This window comes from Benincasa hispida, chromosome 2 (genome assembly GCF_027475165.1).
Source record: "Benincasa hispida cultivar pf3 chromosome 2, pf3_genome.v1.1, whole genome shotgun sequence".
Classification (NCBI taxonomy): domain Eukaryota; kingdom Viridiplantae; phylum Streptophyta; class Magnoliopsida; order Cucurbitales; family Cucurbitaceae; genus Benincasa; species Benincasa hispida.
In genome coordinates, this window is record NC_143479.1 from 1,148,111 (window position 1) to 1,159,788 (window position 11,678).

The following is an 11,678-nucleotide window of genomic DNA, read 5'->3' on the forward strand; positions in this document are numbered from 1 at the left end:
ACTTTAAATTATGGGGATTAAAATGATATTTTAACTTTCGAGTATGGGAAAGGAATTTAATTATAGGAAAAAAGGGGGCATGTGTGAAGAGAAGGGAAGGCAACTGTCAGTGGCATAACGTGAAGGGACCCATTGGTTCCTAAGTTTCTATAGGCCCTGAGAATAGGAAAACGGATAGAGGTATTAAGCGATGTCGTTTTAATTGCATTGTCACTGCACGTGATCCATCCCAACCCTCTCACGTGCGCCCATCCTCTGCCCTTCATCTCCCTCCCTCGTCGCGTGCGGTGGGGACCTAAACCAAACTCCCCTTTTCACGCCGTCTCTCCACCGTTTGTTTGGTCTTAACGGATTCCGTCACGTTCCCGAACACAAACGCCCTCTAAATTCAACAAGTTTATTAAAATTATTGGAAAATGCCTCGAGCTATCAATCATAGTTTGTAAAAAAATTTCTAATGTTCATTCACTTTATAACAATTAATAACATATTCACATAAAAACTTATTATAATTTAATTTTAGTAAAGTACATGAACGGAATGTATGATTCATTGAAAATACAACAAGTAAATTTAAATTTGAATAATTGACCGTAGAAAAATAAAAAGAGAATAAGATCTTACAAGGATCAAAATAATACATTAACTTTTATTTTTTAATTCTAAAATGTCGTTAAAATAGTAATGTGAACATATTTTATTGAGTATGCTTGATTAATTAACTTGTTAATTTTAAAATATTTTATTTTTCTATTTCTGTGAGTGTCAAAACCAACTTACACGCTTGACTAATCTTAAAAGACATCTTGCTTGACCCTATAACATTTGGATGTCAAAAAAATTCGTAAATTTTGAGTTTTTTTTTTTTTTTTTTTCTGATATGACATTTTAAATTACAAATATCATTAGAAAATTTACCATTAGACCAACTTATGATGGTTTTTCAAATACAGCATTGCAATCACCGAATCTTTTAAATTAGGTTTAAAATTTTGAGTATTTTTTTTTTCTGATATGACATTTTAAATTACAAATATCAACTAAAAACTATTATATTTATTCCATTGTCACATTGACACTTTAAAATGAAATGATTAAAATGATACAAATTAACTTTTAGAGACCAAACATACTTACTATTAAAAAATGGTGACTAAACAAAATTTACTTCTCTTCATTATTATTATTTTGACTAGTTTTCGTAGTTTAGAGTTTGTTTAATTTTAATTTATATATTTTTAAATATCAAATTTTAATTTATACGTTTTTAATAAATCTTGAATTTAATCCAAAATTAATATTTATCTAAATTTTTTTAAATAATAAAAATAACTTTCATACGATCAAATCAGTTACAATGCGTGATTGTGTTTTCAAGCTTCCAGTAGAAATAGCAATAAACATTAGACAATATATTTTTTAAAGAACAATAAAGATAAAGTTAGACATTTGGAAATTTAAAGCATAGGAAAAAAATTATTCTTTAACCTACAATTTGTATTAAATAATAATAATAATAATTTTTCATTCAACGAGTTGGCGTATAGTGGCAGTTACCTTTTACCAACCGCGAAAAGTTTTCTCTAAAAAACAATAATAAAATAAAATAAACTACGGTAAATTTTCTTCTTAAGATTCAGGTTTTCTTATAATTGGCAATCATGGCTATTTGTCACCCTACCGTTAAAGCTTTGTCATTTTTATCCTCTAGGAATTATTTCTACATTGCCATACTCTTTTCTTCTTTGATTTTTAGTTCTCCATATTGTTGGTGCGGATCTCACTCTTCTAGGCAAGAAGCATTGTTCGACCTAATCCTTTTAAAATACCCGTATAGATATGATGTCAAGTCAAATATATTATGATGTTTAAATTAATATATAGAGTATTTAGTCCAGTTAAACACATAGTGAATTACTTACTCCATGAAATCATTGATATGATATTATTTATAAGACCTGACATCAATTTGGAGACATGTGTGATACCAGTAATGTCATAATTAATGGGCATGGCCCTTCAAACTGTCGACGATAAGTTTGACTCAGTCGTTTTTCCTTTATTGAAATTCCAAGAACTTGACTGGTCAATCGAAAATCGGAAGTAGGACTTTTTCCTTTGGACCACACGTATCCTTGTGCATATTCCTTTTGGACCTGAATCCGTCCATAGATTGTAGACCGTATTTGAAGCAATCTCCAACACATCTATTTATTTAGTAATAAGTTCGTAAACTTTAATTCTATCGTCATCGATCGTAAAATCAAATGAATGGAAATTAATTAAAATAAACAATTTCAGGCAGATCAACAGGGGGAAATTTTAAGGGGGGATGGGGGGAATCAACAAAGTTAACTATTGAAATTCAAGTTACAAGAACGTCAAGAAATTTCAAACGTAATTGCAAACTGGAGGAAGTAATAAAGAAGTAGAAAATATCTACTTTCGGGAAACAATTTGATAATTACCCACAAATATCCGGAATTTCTTTTATAAACGTTTTTAGCTCATCAATTGTCAGTATGAAATATCGAACACAGTAATTATTCACTTGCATTAACTTTTTGTCCGTATTTTAAAAATCCAAACTAATTTTGTAAAACTATAACTTTAAAAGAAAATGTTAGAAAAGAATTAAATATTCTTTTTAATATTTGGGAAAACTTGAGAGAGGGACTTGGAAATAAAATAAACTAAAACCGAAGGGCCTATTTGAAAAATTTTAAAACAAGGATTTTAATAAGAATAAAATCTTATTTCATTTTTTATATATGTGTTCGTTAATGAGTTCATAAATTAGATTCCAATTTAAAAAACTATTTAAAATTTATTTGATATTATGTATTTATAATTCATAACACTAATTATAATTACCGCAAAATTTTGATAGATAATAAACTATTATTACTTTATTTGTTAATATGATTTGTGCTACCAAATTTATATAAATATTGTTTTGTAAGATTATACTTATATTAAAATGTATTGAATTTATAAGATGACATATTGTATTTTCAAATGTTTTTATCTTCATCTATGTAATCATACATTTTAAATTTTAAAATTCAAAATCTGAATATAAATAAAACATAAAAATATTATTTTTAAAATTTGCACTATCTAGATCACTTAATTCAAAAAATAGTTTTTATAAATAGAATCCAAATTGTCATAAACACATATTTATTAAATTCAATAAATTTTAAAATATAAAATATAGTCTAAATTGTCAATCGAAAAGTTTTTATGAATTGGAAGTTGGGGAATGACCATAGTTTCATTTAATTTATAATATGATATTTTAGAAGAAGAGAGTTATATAAAAATTTAGTTAAATTGGGTAAATAATTTTTTTTAAAAAAAAGTAAGCCCGAAAATGGAAAGTGGTATTTAGATTGTAGTACTAAATAAAAGAGAAAACAGAAAAAGGAAAAAGGGAGAGGGAAGTCAGGAAAATAATAGTACGGGAGAAGGCACGTGCCGGGCATGCGAGTGGAGAGAGGCGGTGGGATATCTGAACCTATCCATCTCCCTTTCTCGTGACGGCGTCACGTGGGGAGAAATCTGCCAAGTAGGACCCACAAATTTCACTAACCGGTCCCACCAAAAAAGCAGATGAGATTGGATTGTGGAAAAAAGTAATTTTCTAATTTACTTAATTAAGCTAATATATATATATATATATATATATATATTATTTAAAAAAAAAAAAAAAAGGTTGTGGGAGGGCTGAGAGCATGTGCTCGCTTTTCCATAGTGACCTGTCGTGTATGGGTCATTTTTTGAGATCTCTCACAGGGTTTTCGGATGACGTGTTCCCACTCACGTGCTTTGCCACGTGATCCTTTCTTCTTCTTTCTTTTCTTGGCTCGCTGGACCTCACATTCTTCTCTTCTCCCTCCTTTATTTTACATCCCCTCAATTATAAAAATTATCCTCAATTTTCATAGTTCTTTTAAAAATACTCTTATATATTTTTAACACAAAAATAACAATTTACATCCCTAAACGTTAAGAGTTGTATCAATTAAAATACTAATTTTTGTAAATATATTGATTTACACCATTATCTGGATTAGGTTCGATCGGTTCAATTTGTATATTATTGAATAATTTTGAGTAATTTATAGTACATAATCAATCTTTTACAAAGTGAATAAATAGACATCAATAAACAAATAAAGGAAACTACATAAATGGAAGATACCCAAAAGAAAAATAATAATTAGAAACAAACCCTAATTACCTTTTAACACCCTCCCTCAAACTCAACATGGTAGATTGGCGAACAACTTGAGTTTGCAAAGATAACTTCCGAAATAAATCAGCAGGTCTAGGATGGAAACAGAAATCCACGAAGAGCCAAAATACGAAGAACTTCTAGGTTGAAACGAAAACCCACAAATAGCAAAATCAAGAACCTTTTGAACTAGAAACATTGATTCTCATGTAGATATCCATATCAAAACCTACGAAGAACGAACAATAACTTCTAAGCTAGAACAAAGAACCTCACAAAGATCTCCAACAAAACCCGAATGGTCGAATTGGAAATGGAACAAAGACTTCTGTGCAAAAGGAGATTTGCCCTGCAAATGAACCAAATTATACCAACTAACCACACCATACTGAGTGAACCTAACTAATTAAATCAAACCAATTTTTAAAACCCTTAAACCACAATGGAATCAATTAACTCACAATGGACAGACAATAGAGCGACGTGAAATTGAAGGATTTTGAAGATCGAATGAAACCCATTGTGAGCGACGCAAACCTAAGGTGGAAGTAAAAGAGTTAAAAAAATCCGATGACCTGGAAAAAAAATACACCCAATCTGTGCAGTTTGAGTTGGGTTACTAACTCTTTTGACTTGTGTTGGGGTCAAATATTGAAAATTTTATGGGTTTGGCTAGTTCATAGATTCACTTAAATAACTCGAACCAACCCGAACTTAATTATTATCTTTAAAATGTATATTTTTTATACTTATGATACAATTAGATACATATATATTTTTTTAGTTTTATTTAATTTCATTAGTTTTTCTTTTATAATTTATTATCCGACAACTTTTAAAATTAGTTTTTTAGCACTTTAGAAAGAGATTTTACATTGTATAAATTGAACATTAGTTGAAAATAATTAAATCAAATTTGTACGCATTAACATTTTACTTTCTTCTATAACATAAATATAAATAATTGACCCGAGTAACCTGAACCAACCCAACCCAAATGTTTCATGGTTGATTTGGATTGAGTTCATTTTTTAATGAGGGTTATTTGGGTTGATGAAATTTATAATCCGAACAATTAAGTTGGGTCTACAAATTCATTCAACCCAATCTAACCCAACCCACGAACACCACTAGGTGGAAGAGCGGATCTGTTGTCAAATCTGTAACAGGGGCGATCGAGGGGTGATGGTTGGTGCACAGATCTAAATGGAGCAAAGTTGCTACAAGACAGATTTGCAGTGCAGAAGATGCCCGCAGATATATACAATCTGATACACAAACATAGACGCATGGCAGAGGACGACAAAGGAATATATGAACGACATAAGCGCGAATGGGTAGCAGCGGTTGTAACGATCCTAGTTTCCTACTACATTCTATAACGCTACTTCATGCATACATAAGCTTAATCGTACAATTTCTTTTAAACCATCAAATAAAAGAGATAAATTTTATTTAATAATGCTAGAATGAGCAAAGATATGAAAATATGATTAAATATTAATAAATAAACTAAAGCAAAATAAAATAAAATAATTTACTATTCGGGGTGCCCCTAAACCCCACTTAATAAAAAATGAAGAAAATTAAATAGTCAAATAATAAAATTGATGTATTTTGCATGAAAGTGAAAGACGCCTAACTCCTAAACCAAATTTCAAAACATGATACTAGATGCGGAAGCAGTGAATCGTCCTAATGGCCAGGTCACGGATCTCTCTTGTCATGCGGCAGTCTATCATTACCCTTACCTGAAAAACAGAGAAAGAAAATGGGGCCAGGTCACGGATCTCTCTTGTCATGCGGCAGTCTATCATTACCCTTACCTGAAAAACAGAGAAAGAAAATGGTGAGTATAAAAATATATTCAGTAAGCAGCACACTACTAGGCCCACTGAGTGATCTGTTAGTCTATCAATTGGACCAAAATGCACAAGGGCATCATAGACATAAGCATGACCATAGGCATAAGGGGCAAACCCGGAGGTACGCTTGCTTTCATAAGTAGTGATACAAAGGTCACAAGCATAAAACACGAGTGATGATCCCAAAAAGGACATCGTACATAAGCATAAGGTATGGGCCCGAAGGCTCACACATGCGATGTACATAGCCCAATGGAAACACTAACAGCCACTAAAATCTCATATGAACATAAGCATACAAACAGTCAGTACAATCTCAGACATAAGCATGCAACCAAGGCCATGACTCAGTATCAAACTTTAACACTGTTGCCCATACTTCAAGTGTTTCACAGTCTACTCATACATCAAGTCTTTTCATAGTCTATTCATACATCAACATTAGCCAACTATCCTCAGTCTACTCAATCACCTTATCACAGTATCCCCTTAACCCTTATGTCCAACTTCATCACAACTTCATCACAGTATGAATACTTGAAATTTAGCACATCAAATTCATTACAATTACCCATAACAGATTTCATCACAGTTTCACATATGACATAAAAATTTCTCGATAAAATCTTACGGCAACCGGCAGTAAACCACTTACCTCAGGATAATGCACTGCCTCAAAACGAGACCTTACTCCGCTCGACAACTTCCTTCACCGCCGCACGTTCCTGAAACCAATCATAAATTCCCTGGTGAAGGTTAGCTTAGGCTCAAAAATCTCAAAAGACAGTGGGCTGCCAAAAGAGAACCGACACTTATCCCGAACAGAAGAATTGGGCGGAACCAACCACGAATCGGCAACAACCAGCACTGTTCTGGTGCACGATCGAACAAGGTGAGCAATCTGACGCGCGCTGGGCTTCGGCTATCGATGGAAAACTGACTTGCGGAGGACGAACAGAGGCGGAAGAAGAACTCAGCGCGGCTGGAAGTCCACATTGCGGCTGGAACCCTTGCATGGCTAGAGACCCACGGTCGAAGCTAACGATCAAAACCAAAGGTCGAGCAGCGGACAAGGAAGAAAAATATTGGTGAGCGCGGTCGATGACAGATTTCTGTCTTCTGGTGTGTGCTCGACGGCGGCTTCGGCTAGGAACACTGTCGATGAATGGAAACAACGATCGGCGAAGAGGCGCGGCTAGTGCGGTCGAGTGGCGGCACAGAGAAGAAGAACGATCGACGACTGGAAGTGAATGAGGGGTTTCGCGAATTGGAGAAAGAAGAAGAAAAAAAAAAAATCTCTTTTTCTCTTTTTCTTTTGCACTCATTCCAAGGCCCCCCAACACCTTTATAACCCTACCCTCTCTTCTTTTTCTTAAAATTAACCACCAACATTTTTTTTTTTTTTTTTTTTTTTTTGTATTTTTAAGACAAAACTTTGGAGCATCACACTCTTCCCCCTTAATAAACTTTTGTCCTCAAAAGTTCTAATCCTGGAAAAGCTCTGGATGTAGTGCCCTCATCTCGTCATCTCGTTCCCAAGTTGCTTCCTTAAACTAATGGTTCTTCCACAGAACTTTCACTAGTGGCACCTCCTTACTGTGCAAAACTTTCACCTCCCTGGCCATAACTTGCGCGGGCTTCTCCTCGTAACTTGAGTTTTCATTCAGTTGCAAGGGCTCAAAGTCCACCACATGAGATAGGTCGTTAAATACTTCCTCGGCATCGAGACATGAAATACATTATGGACTGTGGAGAGGGACGAAGGCAAGCCAAACGGTAAGCCACAGAGCCGACCCATCCCAAAATCTCGAATGGCTCTACAAAAGGCGGACATAGCTTACCCTTCTTCCCGAATCTCAAGACACTCTTCATCGTCGCCACTTTCAGGAACACCTTGTCACCTGCTTCAAACTTCAGATCTTTATGCCTAACATCCACGTAACTTTTTTGTCTACTTTGTGCTGCTAGCATTCTAGCCTTGATCTTATGCATGACTTCATTCGCCAACTCCACTAACTCAGTCCCCACCAGTTTCATCTCCCCAATCTACCCCATAAAACAAGAGACCTGCATCCTCTGCCATAAAGAGCTTCAAACGGCGACATGTCAATAGTAGCGTGATAGCTATTATTATAAGCAAACTCTGCCAAATATAAGTGGGAGTCCTAACCCTCTAAGAATTCCAATGCATGAGAGCGCAACATGTCCTCCAATATCTGATTTAAACGTTTTGTTTGCCCATCAGTTTAGGGGTGAAACGTTGTACTGAAGTTCAACCGCGACCCTAAAGCTGCCTAGAGGCTCTTCCAAAAACTGGAGGTGAAAATGAGGGTCCTTGTCGGACAAAATTGACATTGGCACACAATGCAACCTTACTATCTCCTTCAGGGGTCAAAAAGCCAAAATAAATGATTTTAGCCCAATTGCGACCTTATAATGCAATCGCATTCTCGGGTCTAATTGCTATTGGGCCGAGTTGGATTTGAACCAGCGTAGACATATTGTACAACTGAGCCCACTTACTCATCACGTACGTGGGCTTTCCTGGAATAAAATGTGCCATCTTGTTGACTCTGTCTATCACAACCCAAATCATTGAGAAACCCTTCGTTGTCCTGGGCAACCCCGTAATAAAATCCATAGCCAGGCTCTCCCATTTCCATTATGCTACATCCAATGGTTGTAGCAAGCCTGCTATCATCTGCCTCGGGGCCTTCACCTACCGACAGACTAAACATCTACTGACTTATTCAGCTATCTCCCTTTTCATATTGGGCCACCAGTAATACCGTTTCACATCTTGGTACATTTTGGTACTACCTGGGTGCATCGAGAATGGAGAGTTATGAGCTTCTGCCGACAGTTCCCCTTTCAAGCCATCATCTGCTAGGACGCACAACCGTCCCTGATACAAAAGACCCTTGTCCGTTGACACAGAAAATTCACTTGCCTGACTTAACTCTACCTGACAACACTTCTGAACCAGGTTGGGATCACTCTGCTGTGCATCAATAATCTGCTGCCTTAAGGTGGGTTGCATTATCAACTGGGCTAGCTGTGAAGTGACTTCCTCCATTGCCACCGCAATCTTTACTCATTCCAGATCTTTACACAACTGAACCTGCTTAGTGATCAAGGCGGCCAGATGAGCTACCTTTCAACTGAGGGCATCAGCTACCACATTCGCCTTACTTGGGTGGTAGAGGATCTCGCAGTCATAATCCTTTACTAAATCGAGCCACCTGTGCTGCCTCATGTTTAACTATTTTTGGATGAAAAAGTATTTTAGACTTTTGTGGTCAGTGAAAACTTTGATCTCTTCCCCATAGAAGTAGTGCCTCCAGATTTTCAGGGTAAACACTACCGCTGGCAATTCCAATTCGTGGATAGGATCGTTGCGCTCATGGTTCTTCAACTGGCGGGAGGCATAGGCGACCATCATACCATGTTGCATAAGCACACAACCCAAACCCTTCTTAGAAGCATCACTATAGATTATGAAGGTCCCGTAGCCGTCTGGTACGGTGAGAACCGGAGCTGAAACCAACCTCTGCTTGAGGTCCTGAAAACTATCCTTGCAAGCTTTGCTCCAAACAAACAAAGCACCCTTCTTGGTTAGCTGGGTCAATGGCGTGGCTATGCTGAAGAAATTCTCTACAAACCTACGATAATATCCAGCCAATCCTAGGACGCTATGCACCTCACTGACCATTGTAGGGCGGGGCCAATTGGTAACAACCTCAATCTTATCTGGATCTGCTGAAACCCCGTCCTTCGACACCACGTGCCCAAGGAAGAACACCTTCCGTAGCCAGAACTCGCATTTTGAAAAGTTAGCATACAGTTTGTTTTCCCTCAGTGTTCCTAGGACCTTCCTAAGATGTTCCTCATGTTCAACCTTTGTCTTGAAGTATAAAAAAATGTCATCAATAAAAACGATTACAAAGGTGTCTATGAAGTCCTTGAACACCCGGTTCATCAAATCCGTGGATACCATTGGAGCATTGGTCAGACCAAAAGACATTACAATGAACTCGTAATGCCCGTATCTAGATCGGAATGCAGTCTTCGGAATATCACTGTTCCTGATCCTCAGCTGATGGTAACCTGACCGTAAGTCAATCTTGGCAAATACGGTAGCACCCTGTAGCTGATCAAACAGGTCATTGATTCTAGGAAGCGGGTACTTATTTTTAATGGTCACCTTATTCAACTCCCTGTAATCTATGCATAAACGTAGTGACCCATCCTTTTTCTTCACAAACAACACTGGTGCACCCCATGGAGAAACACTGGGTTGTATGAATCCTTTATCAAGCAGTTCCTGCAATTGAACCTTCAATTCTTTCAATTTTGCCGAACCCATTTTGTACGACACTTTGAATATAGGAATAGTGTCTGGCTGTAGTTCAATCGAAAAATAAATCTCCCTTGGTGAAGGCAACCCTGGAAGTTCTTCTGGAAATGCATCGGGATAATCTCTCACAACTGGTTCAGATGTTAGTGCAACCTTGGTTTCTCTTGTGTCAACTACGCTAGCCAATATACTACATATACGTTGGTTAATCAATCTCTTGGCCTTAACCGCGGAAATCACCGTGGGCAAAACTACTGTCCCGACCCCTTTGAACTTAAAACTGGCTTCTTTAAGGGGGTTAAAATTCATTCCTTACGAGAACAGTCTATACTAGCATGGTTGGCAGTCAACCAATACATGCCCAGAATTACATCGAAATCACGCATGTCTAATATTATCAGTGTCACATCAAGGGTACGGTTTGCTATTTCTAACTGGCATTCTTTTATCTTTTCACTTGCTATCATAATTTGTCCTGACGGTGTAGACACTGACAAAACATAACCCAAAGGTTCCAAAACTAACGTGGCATGCTTTACGAACAACGAAGAAATGAAAGAGTGGGATGAGCCAGAGTCAAACAGCGTCAAGGCATGGTGTCCCACTATTGGGAGCGTACCTGTCACCACTGTTCCCAAGTGTTCAGCTTCCCGACGACTGGTGACATAGACCTGACCCTGCTACTGTTGTCGGTTTGAACTACCCTTATGCGAACTCGGGGGCTGATCCCCCGCACTTTCAGAACCACTACTAGGGCATTGGTTTGCCATATGCCCTATCTATTTACATCTGAAGCATCTCCCCGTGCCAATCAGACAACATCCATAATGACGCTTCCCATATGACTTGCACACTGGTCTATCTCTCCAAACTCTTCATAAAGTAGTAGTCTGTCGTTGGCATGTCCTACCGACCTGCTTGTACTCTAGACCTTCTGCGGAGGTCCCGGAGCCTTTTGCTCAACTTTCCTCTTCTGCCGGGGGCCAATACCTCGGTCAGGGACTTCAGAAATTCTATCCCTGAAAGACAACCCACGCGTGCTGCCTCTTGGAAGGCTGCGGCGTAGGTGAGAGGCTCAAGGGCTTGAACAATGCCTCGCACCCCGTCTCGGAGTCCTTGCACAAACCTTTCAACCTTTTTTTCTTCGGTAGACACCAGGGCAGGGGCAAAGCAAGACAATTTGTCAAACTTCTCTTCATACTTTTCTACTGTCATG

The 11,678-nt window shown here is 37.2% G+C and overlaps 1 protein-coding gene and 1 long non-coding RNA gene across 2 annotated transcripts; both read right to left on the minus strand.

Moving 5' to 3' along the window:
* Window positions 1-5,716: 5,716 nt before the first annotated feature.
* Window positions 5,717-7,440, minus strand: LOC120071567 (uncharacterized). Its single transcript, XR_005480287.2, has 3 exons — window positions 6,951-7,440; window positions 6,761-6,830; window positions 5,717-6,066 (listed from the first exon to the last, which is right to left on the minus strand). It is a non-coding gene; the product is annotated as an uncharacterized LOC120071567 (long non-coding RNA).
* Window positions 7,441-7,809: 369 nt separating this feature from the next.
* Window positions 7,810-9,181, minus strand: LOC150037572 (uncharacterized). Its single transcript, XM_090310757.1, has 3 exons — window positions 8,926-9,181; window positions 8,640-8,824; window positions 7,810-8,151 (listed from the first exon to the last, which is right to left on the minus strand). Exons 1-3 carry the CDS (start codon window positions 9,179-9,181, stop codon window positions 7,810-7,812), a joined length of 783 nt encoding a protein of 260 aa, XP_090166883.1.
* Window positions 9,182-11,678: the final 2,497 nt, after the last annotated feature.

Bases quoted from the DNA above. Each gene is read 5' to 3' on its own strand.
- LOC150037572 (XM_090310757.1), bottom strand. From the start codon at position 9,181: ATGGAGGAAGTCACTTCACAGCTAGCCCAGTTGATAATGCAACCCACC. The intron at 8,825-8,925 runs GTAGTACCAAAA...GTCTGTCGGTAG, and splicing joins TCCATTCTCGATGCACCCAG to GTGAAGGCCCCGAGGCAGAT. The intron at 8,152-8,639 runs GTACGTGATGAG...TTTATGGGGTAG, and splicing joins TTTATTCCAGGAAAGCCCAC to ATTGGGGAGATGAAACTGGT.